The sequence below is a fragment of the Sinocyclocheilus grahami genome, unplaced genomic scaffold, assembly GCF_001515645.1.
Source record: "Sinocyclocheilus grahami isolate Dianchi unplaced genomic scaffold, SAMN03320097.WGS_v1.1 scaffold317.1, whole genome shotgun sequence".
In the NCBI taxonomy this organism is placed as follows: domain Eukaryota; kingdom Metazoa; phylum Chordata; class Actinopteri; order Cypriniformes; family Cyprinidae; genus Sinocyclocheilus; species Sinocyclocheilus grahami.
In genome coordinates, this window is record NW_015505496.1 from 871,981 (window position 1) to 886,104 (window position 14,124).

Here is a 14,124-nt window from a genome sequence, read left to right on the forward strand (position 1 = left end):
ACTCCTCATAGAGGAGCATTTTGTACAGTCATCTGGACTTTGTTTGCACTTGGTATTAATATTCATCTTGGGTGATCCGATCACAAATGGTCAGCAATGAACACAGGTGTAAACAGGGTCCAAAATGCTTATTGATTTGATTAACCACATTCACAGAGAGTTGAAAACGCAAGTGATCACATGACATTTGTAGTATAAATGATAATCGAACCTAATGTACCCAGACAACATCAACAGTCCGCCTACTCGCCTGTCCATCAATCACTGTTAAAACAAGTGCTGTGTCCAAAATCACATACCTTTAGAGTATGTGATGTATTCAGTGAAGACATTAAGTACAAAACCATTAGGAACAACTTTCTTGGATTTGATATATGTCAAAATCTGCTAAGATTTTTCTATCATTAAAAAATTTAATATTTTATTAAAACTTGATAATAGCCTTAATCTTTTAACTTGGAAGATAGTGATCAAACTTCATTTTCATAAAAATCACCTTTTAAGTTCAGAGATCTATTACATCAGCGTATAAGAGTCTAATTGGATTACTCAGGTAACTGTTCATCTATTGCCAAAATTATGAAACAAAAGTGAAGAACTGGAATGTCAGAATCTCAAGGTGTAGTTTGTGCTTAAAAAATGTCCATAAAAATATAATGTACAACATCCTGTTTCCATCAGAAACCAACACATGATGGACGATGTTCATTAACACTGTAAAGTTTTTCAATCGGATTGGTGTTTATTTTCTTTAGCATACAGTGTGAAGTATTTCACTGAGTTCTCTGATCATACGGATTCAGTTCCAGCGAGTGAAGAACGAATTTAGAGTCACCTGCGTTATGTGTTATGTATGTTACAGTCTCTGACAGACAGCATGTTGAAGCCACTGAGGCTGCTATTTTCTCCTTTTTCTCTGAAAGCAATTATGTAGTCAAAACATCCGGTAGTGTGGGTTTTCCAGGTAATGCGTGTACTCCCTGGACTTCTGCTTCTCGTAAATACTTTTTTTGTAATGAATTGTGAAGGTTAGTTTTTGACAGACATCAATGTTGTGATATTCAAATGATGTGGATTTGAAAATAGATGGATTGTAAGGTAATAATTATTTATTTCTTAGCTGGCAAATGATTGCCATGATTGATGCCCATGAGTGTGTTATGTCGATGTTTTTAGTTCTAATTTTTCAACTGACAGCCAACCTAAGATTTTGATGGACGTAATAACATGCATAAGGGGGAGCTACGTTTGATTTTTTGTTAATTAAAAAACGTTCTGGAGACATTTGAAATGCTTTTTGTGTAGTTCATTATACTTATTTAATGGAATGAAGTTTATTTTGTGGCTTAAATAAATTACATGCTACTCAGAGACTGACATGTTGGGCTTGTCAAAAATCTTACATTCAGCTGTAGCTAACTTAGTAGTTTAGTGGTTTTGATGCACAAAGTTCTTATTGTCTCTTATAACACAAACATCTTTCATTTAAACCCATGAAAATGCAAATCTTGTTTATAATGAAAAATCACTGTTTAAAACTGTTGTTCTGTTTTTACCTATTAGTAGATTTTGACGGACGGAAAATTCAAACATACTACTGTGATGTGCTGCGTTTTACATGCTATATAGTAGGGAAGTATATATTTGGATGTACAGTAGGAAAAGTTTTAATCTTTGGCAGTTACACAAATCTTTAAAAGACAATAACTAGCTGATTGAAGCTTTGAAAAAAAAAATCATGTTTACAAAACCAAAAAAATCATGAAAAATTAAAACATCATGTATACAAAACCAGAGATCTTCCACCAAAATCTGATTAAGTATGTTACTACCCTAGTGAAAGAAATATACTAAACTGTTTACTATTGTAAACAAAATAAACACATTTATTTTGTGCTAAATATACTAAAAATACATTTACATATTTATGTGCTTAATAAAAAATACCCTGCATTCAGGTGATGTGCTGCGTTTTGCATGCTATATAGTAGGGAAGTATATATTTGGATGTACAGTAGGAAAAGTTTTAATCTTTGGCAGTTACACAAATCTTTAAAAGACAATAACTAGCTGATTGAAGCTTTGAAAAAAAACATCATGTATACAAAACCAGAGATCTTCCACCAAAATCTGATTAAGCATGTTACTACCCTAGTGAAAGAAATATACTAAACTGTTTACTATTGTAAACAAAATAAACACATTTATTTTGTGCTAAATATACTAAAAATACATTTACATATTTATGTGCTTAATAAAAAATACCCTGCATTTGTACTTTTGGTATACTAAACGAATACTTAAAGTCTGCTAAATTAGAACAACTAATTGTGTGCTTAATGCAATTTAATTGTGCGGAAGTAGTGCTGAGGTCCAACTAAAGATATACTTATGTATATCTGATTGTGATAAATTGCAAGTATACTTCAGGTACACTTTAAATATCTTGCATTTAAAGACTGATATTTTACAGAGATCATTCAATCCTTATTAATAGTGATATTAAAATAAATTTTAGGCATAATATTCAGAAATGTGCATTGTGCAATAGAGAAATACTGCAAATAAAGTTTAATTATAATTTTATATCAGTAAGTCTTAAGTGATGTGTCAATAATATGTTAAAGGATTTGAAGTATACTTTTTTAATAAATGGTTTAGGTTTTTTTACCTGGTGCACACAACAATCTATCTCATCTTACTACTAGTGATCAGATTCACATACCATTTCATTTCTTTGTTTAATCTTAAACTGTGCATCTGCGCACATTCTCAGCACTCTCATGATAAAAGTCTAGTTTCCACCAATTTCGGGCGATGCAGATTACAAAAAAAGCCAAATATCATCCGATATACTGGTCGACCACTAGATCAGATCATCTGAAAAGGATCTAGAAACTTGCAGGATGATGACCTGTAATGCACCTCTAGAACACCTGTGTGTGAAACTATGATTGATTTCCTCACAGTTGATCATATGATGTCTTCTTTATCCTAAGATCAGTTCTTCAGCCCAACATTTGAGCATTCATGCAGGAAACCTTCATAAAACAAGAAACAGTGCATTAGGGCAAAACATCTACACAGCCTGCTTTGTTGAGGTGTTATATCAACATATGACGCCCCTCTCTGCTCACTTCCTCCTTGGGCCCCAACAGCAGGAGGTTGGTGTCAACAAGGAATTCCGTCCCATGAATATTTCCCTCCTGAAAACAAGTCACACACAGGGCCCTAGTGAGGCCTTTACAGGTCCAATGAGTCTTTTAAACTTCACTGCGGCAATGTAAAAACGAGACGTCGCCAACATTATGCCATAAAATGATACCGGGCGGTGCTAATAACTAGCTTGCAGCAACACAGAATGCTCACGCTGGGGCTGCTTCGCTTGGGAAAACCTATACACTACTTATCTTTAAAACTATTGATCAGCAAGAAATAATATCGGTCACATTTCAGAGTAAAAATGATTTCAGGTGTTATAAACCGATATGTCCCATGTACAAAACATCTAAACTGCTGCTCCATACATTAAACAAGACCTGTGTGTCTGTAAACAGCATTTAGTGTGACATGAATCAACCCACCACAGTCCAGAAAAGTTTTTCAATGGCAATGAGTTGTTAACGTCACAGTTAGCTACGTTCAAATGTCATTTTAGCTTTAGACTTTGTGATGAAAGCTCAAATCCGGTCAGTTATGACAGATGGCAGTGGCACTTCTGAGAGAAGAATCAGAGTCAGGTGTGTAGCTGCTCAGTGGGCAGTGATGGCCTGCTGATTATACATCATGGCTCAGAGTTTGAAGGGAGTTTAGTCTCTGTAGCTCTCTGGGCAAGGTGACTGAGCCCTTGCGGTAAACCTCATGAGTCTGGATCATGTTCTTTTAACCACAATTTACACAAAAACAGAGAACATCTTAAAACCCAGAATATGTCTGAGAGAATAATTTGATTTGATTATAAATGCAATCCAATGGCATGGTGCATAACAGAGTAATTATAAAGTTTAATTCATCCACAAAGAGGCACGTTCTTAGCTTGCCCACCTTCATCTAACCATGTTCTCTGTTCTGTTTGTAAATGAACTGAGAGACATTTAGTATCTTTCATTTAAAATTAAGCATGCAAGTCCTGCACAAAAGCTCCTCTACAAGACATCTGGAATATTCATGATGGCATGTAATGTTTGAAAGGCTTGTTTGAACGAAGATTCAACTGTCTACAGCTTTTTATTATGGAGTTTAAGTGTAAGCATTTCAAAAACTCCAAGAGAATATGAAGAGCTTCTGCCTCAAAAATATGTGGAACAACATACAAAATAAAACATTTAAACGCACAATCATCTAAATGAAAGGAGTGTGCGGGGAAAAAAGAGGTGAGGAAAAAGGAAGTAAGAAATGAGACTACAAATGCCAGTGCCCCTCTCAGGGATCAAATCTGTCTCGGATATCCTGCTCTACTATTCCACCTCTCTGCTTTTATGGGTCAACCACACACACACACACACACACAAACACACACACACACATACATACATACACAGCATGAAAGTTGAAATTAGTTGTTTTAGTTTTGTATGTTTGACTTGTATGGTGACTTTACCATCTGTATAGATAGTGTTCAAACTGAGGGGTGCTGGTCAGGTCCTGGACTCTCTGAAGAAAGAGAGAAAAAATGTAAGAAAAATAAATAAATAAGAATAAAAAAACCTTCTGTTCTGAATCTTAAAATTAATAATTAAAATTTATTTATTTATTTATTTACAGTGTTTCAAACTTTTGTTTTCCTTCATTTTAAAACTGCAATAAAAAATAAATAAATAAACAAGAGAAAAAAAAAGTGACAATTCAAACCTGGGACAGATGAAAACTAAGTCATGCCATATCCCATTCAATGTGATTGGCAAGTAAGTCAGAGTTAAGTGAGGATCGACGTGTGGTACTTGATCCCTCACTGTGACAGGACACACAGTATGCCTACTACAAGAATAGAGATGACACTGTGATTAAATAAAAGGCCTGTGGCAGAGCTCACTGCCTCTCTAAGCCAAACTCACGTGGCTCTGGAAGTGTTTGCAAACAGCTAAAAGAGGTCAATCGCTCTCTGTGACTTCATCTTCTAAAAATAGACCAACACATGGCAAACTCCCCAGTAATGTGGTTTACGCTGATCAGATGGAACTGACCACATTTATGAGCTTAAACAAAAAGAGGGGTCTGTGTGGTCTTTCGGTTGACCGCCAACTGAGTGAGGTCAACACCACATACAAGATTTTCTTTAGCATGCAGTCTAGGGCAGCACGATTATGACAAAAATCATAATTGTCGATTATTCCCTTGAAATTGTAATTGCGATTATTAATTACGATTATCACAATTTACATTGAATGATGTTTATACCATTGTTTGATGCAACTGCATGCCGTATTTTTATATGAAAATAAACAAGCTGAAAACCCTCTAGCTGAACAATGTTTCGTGCTTTTCTATAGTATTAAGCCTCAAATGTCAACTATACATCGAATTGGTTTCTTCTTTAAATTATAGAAAAAATAAAAACACGAATGGTATTATAATGTTATACTAAAACTAAAACAATGGAAAAACCCTTAAGATAACATGTAGAAAGAAAAAAAACATATCTTAAGCATGCAGAATAACATAAGTGGACTTTGAACGAGTACGTAATTGTGGCATCCATAATTGTAATTGCGATTAGAAATTTGATTAATTGTGCAGCCCTAAGTCACACAGTACATCACACGTGATGTTGGTCAATATCAGGATATCTGCTGACCGGGTGGCACACAACCCTATAGGCTAATAGACTATACAAATCGATGGGGAAAATCGGTTGTTATTTTTAAATAGTAGTTGTCTGTAAAATCTAATGCATGCTAAGCATTCCCGCAGATATGCTTGTAATTACCTTATGTCCATCATATAACAATGCGCACTCGAGTATAGTGTGATACTCATTTCCATCATCAACACCTACTTTCGAAAACCTCTCCAGCATATTTCCTCATGTCAAGAGTTGGCAACAGACTTGTCTGAAATACTTTGCAGGCTCCTTCTCTCATCACCAAATGAGTTCTCACTACAACCACAATGCATGTCTCTTCGGTCGAGAAAGTCTAGCAGTGAAACACAAGGAGAGAGTGGAGGTGGCTAGCCAAAACATCCCACACCGAACACAACCGCACTGGAGGAAGGCAGGTGTCACTTTCACATGGAACCACAATGACTAAATGCTCTTCCCTTTACTTAGGCCAGTTTCACAGAGCATGTATAAACAGCATATACTGTAAGCAAAATTGCAGCAGACCTGTTTTGACCCAGACAAAAGCCAGAAATGATAAACAGTTATCAGGAGAGAGTTACTACACATTAATCTACACCCAAAACCCAAGGTAGCTATAATCAGTGGTGATTAGATCTGTTTCTGCATGTGGAATTTGTATCAAGACTTACATGGGTGTCTTTTTTAATCAATGGATCAATAGATCACTTCATTTTACATTTTACGTTCATAAAGGCTTATTTTGTAGTGATAAATAAGTTTACACTGTACTTTCAATGTAGCTAAGTGTGCTACACCTCAGCAGCGACAATCTGCTTGCATCAATGCTAATTTCGATGCCACAGAATTTGATGTCTTTGTGAGTGACCCTATTACTAAAATATGAATGTGGCTATATTTTATTCACATAAACACCCATTTATACTGTAAATACTGTAAATATGTGTATAATATTATCTGGAAAATATTACCTTTCTATTAAGTGTACCCAGCATTAAAAGAGTTGAATGTATAAATCTGAAATAAAATTATGGTTGTCAGTTTAATAAAGTAATTTTGATTAATCTCATGATTTCAGTTTTTAGAAAGCATATTGAAACTGTATTAATGTCAGATTTGGTGACAATTTTGATTTGTATGTAACTTTACCGCAGACACAATAGCAACCCCTTGCGGCCCCCTGTGCTACACTTGTATATGCAGTGGGAATGACGAAATAAATATCTGTTTTCCAGCCTTGAATTTTCCAATTGTGAGCCACAGTTAATATATATATCTATAGATTCAGAAGCAGACATCCATTTGATTTGGTGAACTGCATCACAAACAGCAGCTCCTGTTGAAGGAACCAAACGGTAAATGCAGGATTCATGTAAAATGTCTGCACCTTAAAGAACACACAAAATGCAATCGGTTTACAAAAATGATGGGAATGTGCTGGGATGAAGGTCATCCCTTCAGTCAGACCGGATAAGAGGAGTCAACAGCAGAGGGATTAACTTGCTTCAATCTGTGGTCTACATCTGATCAGAGGCTTGAACTCCTAACCTGATACCATCTTCACCCACTTGTTTACAATGGGCTGGATAACAGCGAGTCCTGCGCAGAAGACGATCCCTTGCCTTTCCTTAGCATTTAAATATATTTTTCTTTAATTTTGTTTCTTTTTCTTTCTTTCTTTCTTTTCCATATGATTTAGGGGCACTTATTTAGGAGAATAAAATATCATAACCTCTGGTAGCATCCACAATTTATTTTCTTCTATTATTTAATTAATCACCAAAATTAATAAAAACTAATCCATAAATGTAATATGTGTCACTGTAGTGGATTTTGTTTCAAATAACCACTGCTGACACAATTAAAAAATGTATTTATTATTTATTTTAATATTTAATAATTTATTATCTATTAATATTATTTATTGATCCAAAAATTCAGCCTACTATCCTAGACCACCTGAAACTGATGTCACATTTAGTTGCAAAATATGTAACCTTCTGTACACATGGTACATACGTAGATTGATATTTTCCTGTCTCAGATGCATAACTACAGCACCAGACTGTCATACTTTCGTCCTTGTCTAGATTTAATACATACTTGGAAAACTTCAAGTGCCTCCTGCAGCTCAGTCATACTTCCTCCTGAGAAGAACAACCTCTACCAGGTTTTCTCAGCATGTGGAAAGAGACTATTAGTCAGCCGGCCCACGTCACAGCATGTTTACATCGTCAGCTCTGGTTCTGGGATGCAGTAGGGAGGGGGAGCTCCCCACAACATCCTATCCCAGTCCTGGTCGCTCATCTTCCAAGGCTGACCATAAACAACAGTTCTTATTGCATGGCAACAGGACGCTCTCCAAAACGCACGCTACCCAGCTCTCAGTCCAAACACTTCAGAGAGTGTGTACAAACAGAGGCCAGCAACCCTCGACAGCGGCAGATCACAGAGAAGACAGCCGGCCCTTAACATAGAGCTATATTTGGTGTGGAAAGTTACCATACCTCCGATACAGAGCGGGCAGTTGGTGAATCCTGGTGGTTGGCGAGAATGAGGAATGGAAGGGTGCACAGCTGAGGATGCTGCATGGCCAAATGGAGCTCAGACCTGGATGCCTCCATCTCTTCATCTGACGCAGCACTGTTGAGGACAAACACCACACCTTGGGAACCTTGATAATATCGGCTCCAGTATTTCTTGATGGTCTCAGCTCCTACAGAGAGGGAAGCAGTAATGATGTACCATGTGAACGTTCATGTACCATCATAAGTAAGCAAAAATCAAAAGTGAAATATTGGCCCCCTTTCCATTTATGAGTGTGAATTTTAATTGAATTAGCTAAACCCAACATGAAGATAAACTGAATTTCCATCGTAGACCACAAAAGTTCACTTATTAAATATAACTAAATGTATGAGCTAAATAATATTTTTAGTAAATACATTTTTATAGGTGGTATCTATCTATCTATCTATCTATCTATCTATCTAATCTTCATGGCTTTTAAACCTAAAGTTTAAAAATTATCTAGAGAAATTTACATGTTATAGCTTAAAACTTATTCAAATTGCAATTTTATTCTGTTTGCTACCTGAAGTCAAATTGAATTCAAACTGAGGAATTGAACTGGAGTTTAAAAGCAATTCTTCCTTAAATTCTGAATGGCACACAATCCTGGTTAAAGCCATTACAGGTCTTTCATTTCTGATGTTAGGTTCACATTCATGGATTCACTCTTGTACAAATCTGAAATTTCCAAGGAGATGTCACAGAACAGATCATTAAATAAAATGGTCCCATTTCCTTATAGCATCTTTCCCTGTAGCATCAGTCCATGGCGTATATCATATTATTCTGTTACAGTGCTCCTCTTGATTTCAAATAAGTTTGAAAATCTTTCAAACGAATCCCTTAGGCTTAGAGTACTAAACTTAGCCTGACTGGAGTCATCCAAAATAAATACGAAAGAAAAAAGGAAATAAATCATCAAGCACTATTCTGTCACAATAATCATAAGACCACAAGTCAAGTCATGTAACTGTTGACAAATCCAGTGAGATCACGATGACGCAAGTTTGAAGAAAAAATGGTCTTGAAGTCTCAAAACAAAATTGTTTTGCGGAAACTGCAAGAAATAAATCACACTCGCCAGAAAAGAAGCATTTGGTTTGACTAGCCAGGCTAAACTAGTGTAAAATAACAGCACACAAGACTCCTGGGGAGATGTGAAATGGCAGTATGGTCATTTGCTCAGTGTTTTCTAACAGCCTGTTCGGAGATCCCAGTTTAGTTCAAATATCTCAATGATTTGGTTCAGCCATCTCACGTGTCTGTGCAAAGAGATGATAGTAATTCAGCAAACAATTGATCAAATGTGCAGATGAATACAGTAGAGATGTAGTAAATGAAATGAAATGTTTTTCCATTTACATAATGAAAGAGAATGGCACTTAATGATTATATGATTAATTATCAAGACATATCTGTGTCATCACAAGTATGACAAACATGTAAAAACCTGAGGCATGTTATGCTCAGCATCACAAAAACATCTGCTTAGTTTAACCACATCTATTTCAAAGAGACATAATGGAGTTAGAAATATACCAACAGACAGAAAGACCATGAGCAGCCAGTTTCTCAAAAATGTTTCTCCAAAGAATAAATAGGCCCGTACTTTTCAGGAACTGCAGAATGTATTTGGGCTTCCACCAAGTCTCTTGGTTGCTTGTTCAAATGTTAAGCAAATGTTTTACTGGTTTAGTCCACATATGGTTATTTTTAATGCTATAAAATAATGTGCACCATGCCACGGTAGTTGTTTTTATTATGTGGCACTCTGGAACAATTCATTCTGATTTGTTCATTCGAATGCTTATGTATAATGACTGCTAAACTGTATTTGATCGTTGCCAATCAACCGATTTCCATAGTTCTTCACAGCAGCACTCCACAGCCTCTTTCTTTCACATAATAAAATATATTCAATTTAAATGTCCATTTATTTATTTATTGCCATTTATTTGGCAAATAGTTGTGTAATAAATAGGATACTGTGCAGTCAGACAGTCATTACTGCAAAATGTAAACCTGTTCAGGATGATCTGATCACCCCATCAGGGTTCATTTTGCGATAATGACGTCTGACTGTAGGTCACGCCTTAGGTGTAAGTTATCACAAAGTGAGCCATCCACTAATCTCCCATCTTCATTACACTTCTGTTCAAAACGTTTGGGGTCAGCAAGTTTTTTTTTCTTCATTTTTTTTAAAGAAATTAATACTTTTATTCAGCAAGGATGCACAAAATTGATCAAACGTAACAGTAAAGAAATGTATAATGTTACAAAAAAAATATTTCAAATAAATGCTGTTCTTATTCAGAATCTTGAAAAAAATGTATCACACTTTAAAAAAAAATATTAAGAAGCATAACTGTTTTCAACGCCAATAATAATAATAATATGTATGTATGTTCTAGAGCCCTAAATCAGCATATTAGAATGATTTCTGAAGGATCATGTGACACTTAATGGCTGCAGGAAATTAAGCTTTGCCATTACATTGCGTTTTAAAATATATTTATATTTCACAACATTTGTTTTTACTGTATTTTTGATCTAATCAATGCAGCCTTTGTGAGACCAGGAGACTTCTTACAAAAAACATTAAAAAGTTTCACTGAACTCAAACATTTGAACAGTAGTGTACGTTAAGTACACAAAAGCCTGTAACCTCATTTCAGACTTTCACCATCCAGATGTTTCACCACAGTCCAGCCACACCATTTACTGTTTCCCATAACACAATCAGAATAACAGCAAGAAGATAAACTCAAGCTGACTGCACAGTGTCCGCTTGAAAAAAAAGGTGTCTGCTAAATTTAATGCCAGTTATCTGCATGCTCAGATAGCATCTGAGGATATATTTTTTTTTATTTCTGCACTAATTTTGGGGCAAATCAGTTGAATTCTTCTCAATTGATTTAAACATTGAGAAACATTAAACAAAGCTGTACTACACTCTTACAGCTAGATTAAAGCATAATCAGATTAGCCAAAATGCTAAATAAACATACAATGATCAGGGAGTATGTAGAACTTGAGGAAATTCTGAGGAGTTTGTGGAGTTCAGTGGCTGTACTTTGCAACTGAGTCTGGTCATTTGCTTGGATCTGTGTGGTTACATCAGTGATCAGTGGAGCACATCTCATACCCATCTATCATCATACTGCCATCTTCTGCCATCTATTGGTCAATGGCCCTGTCAGGAAGTCAAATGTTAATTTGCTGGAAAAACATACTCAGAAAGTCACTGATGTTTCTGTATGGCATCCCAAGACATCATTCAAAACACATTCTGGTTTTGCTCAGACAGAATAATGGAGTACCCACTGTACATACTCATGATGTTGCAGGGCACCATTATGTAAGACATATGTGAGACTAAAAATGAAATTTTGCAAAAACAATCTACTCTTCCTAGGACCTGTTATCTTGACCTGCCAAGAGAGATGCAGATATGTTGAAACAGTCTGTCTTGACTGCTCGTCTGTCCACATCTCCAGGGCATAGTGTTTCATCTTAACTCATTAAATGTCCATCATCCTGAATCACATCAGACAGCGTGGGTCTTGAAATGCCTTTCCACAGCTCAGATCCAGGTCATGGTATCCAGCTCGAAACCATCTAACCACAGGCAGCAGAAAGTACAAACAACCAAGCTTAACCAGGTCTTAGGTTTCTTTTCTCCTTAAATATAAATGAGTAAAATACTTTGGCGCTGTTTAATGTAATCCACACTTCATTCCTGCATTATGTGTGTGCCATTTACATTGCCATTCAAAAGTTTGTGGTCAGTAAGATTTTTTGTTTTGTTTTTTAAAGAAAGGGCACATTCAATTGATCAAAGGTGACAATAAAGACTTACTAACAAAGTTACAAAAATTTCTATTTCAAGTAAATGCTGCCTTTTTTAACTTTAATTTGAAGAATCCTGAAGAAAAAAATGTATCAGAGTTTCCAAAAAATATTAAGTAGCACAACTGTTTTCAGCATCGATAATAATAATAAAAGTTCATAAGCTCCAAATGAGCATATTCAAATGATTTCTGAAGGTTCATGTGACACCGAGGACTGAAGCAATGACTGCCGAGTTATTTTAAATTGTAATAATATTTCACAATGTTACTGTTTTTACTGTATTGTTGTTAAAATAAAGGCAGCTTTGAGAGTGAGCATGAGAGAAATAAAAGAGAAGCAAACGTTTCAGCCTGGAACAGTATTTATGTGTGTAGCAAAGTGATAGGAATTTCTGGTGTGGTCTGGAACAGAGACAGAAAATATGAACAAGCGGAGTGATACAGTGCAACTTCCCCTTACTAAATACCAACAACAAAAGAAAGTTGCTTGACCAATCACATTTGAGAACCCTATCCCCCTTCCTCAATGCCTGATCAAAAATGTAATGTGTTATTGTGAAATCTTTTTCTAGCTAATCAGGAGAGCTTTGACCAGTTAGCTCTATAAGTTATTTTAACTTTTTTTTTTGTTACAAGGATAAAGAAATACATACTTTTATACAATACAATTACTTATCAAGCACTAAATAGAGTACCCATAAAAAATCTCTTTGAAGTAAGGAGGGTAGGATTCTGCAGGAGGAAAGGATAAGACAGCCAAGCCTACTTCACACAGAGTATTTATTACAGAGATTGGTCAAATTTGAGATACGAATCTTTAATATAAAGTTATTTAGTTATGATCCTTATAAACTCTACTTATCATCTGCTGTCCAGCTGGTTCAAGAGCCTGCAGAGTTTGACTTTCCCTCTGCAAATGCAAGACACATCAGCATCCCTGATTTCATCACCATTATATTCTCATAATCGCTTGTGTCGTAAATTGAATGGAATTTTGTGGAAACAGAATTACAATAGAAACAGTCGCCACCGAACCGATGAGCAGCACATTTGTTTCCCATTAACTGAATGAACTCCTTAAACTAACATAAAAGTTGGCAGGATGGCAAAATAGTATATGATATAGCATCACATTGTAGCTCATGGCTAATAAGATTAGCACACATACAGTACATTAGCTGTAGGAGTAAAATCCAAGAGAACATTGTAAAGTACAAAAATATTGACTCAAACTACAGACACTTCCACCCAACGATGTTCTAGATCATTACTTTGACATCTGGGTACAGTATGCTCCTAAGGAAACCATAAATTACGCATTAGGAATAAGCTGTTAATGTTGGCCAATATCAAATCTGTGTTTCGATGAAGGAATTAGATCAAAGCAGAATTAGTACTAAAAGCTGAAACTGAAAGTTTCAAAGCACACTTTTTTCATTAACTAATTAAATAAATTAAAATAAGACATTTTCACTAGTGGTGAGACTTTTGGATCCCACTGAACATGTGATTTGTTTTCCCAAATGTGCAGAGCAAAGACAACTTTTGTTAAATAAATAAAATTAGAAAGCATTTATCGCTTGTGTCGTAAATTGAATGGAATTTTGTGGAAACAGAATTACAATAGAAACAGTCGCCACATATCGCATTTAGTCATTAGCGTTGCATTAGTGCAGTCATGGGGAAACATCACAGCATTTGTCATTGCTAACTATAATCACTCAGTTATAACCTTCAATACTAAAGAACAATGGGCAAAACCCCTGACTACACAGACTAATTTGGTTTAGTTTGGCAGGAGCAACTCAACTCTGGCAGGACATATATATATATATATATATATATATATATATATATATATTTCTGCATATATATATATATCTATTTTTACAGACATAAGTT

General features: G+C 35.5%; 1 protein-coding gene across 1 annotated transcript in view; it reads right to left on the reverse strand.

Annotated features, from left to right (window-relative positions):
- Positions 1-14,124, reverse strand: part of LOC107602028 (ADP-ribosylation factor-like protein 15) — a 140,294-nt gene that overhangs the window by 61,837 nt on the left and 64,333 nt on the right. The window contains exon 5 of the mRNA XM_016294416.1: positions 8,308-8,516. Coding sequence (XP_016149902.1) covers positions 8,308-8,516 — 209 coding nt within the window. The remainder of the gene's footprint in view (positions 1-8,307; positions 8,517-14,124) is intronic.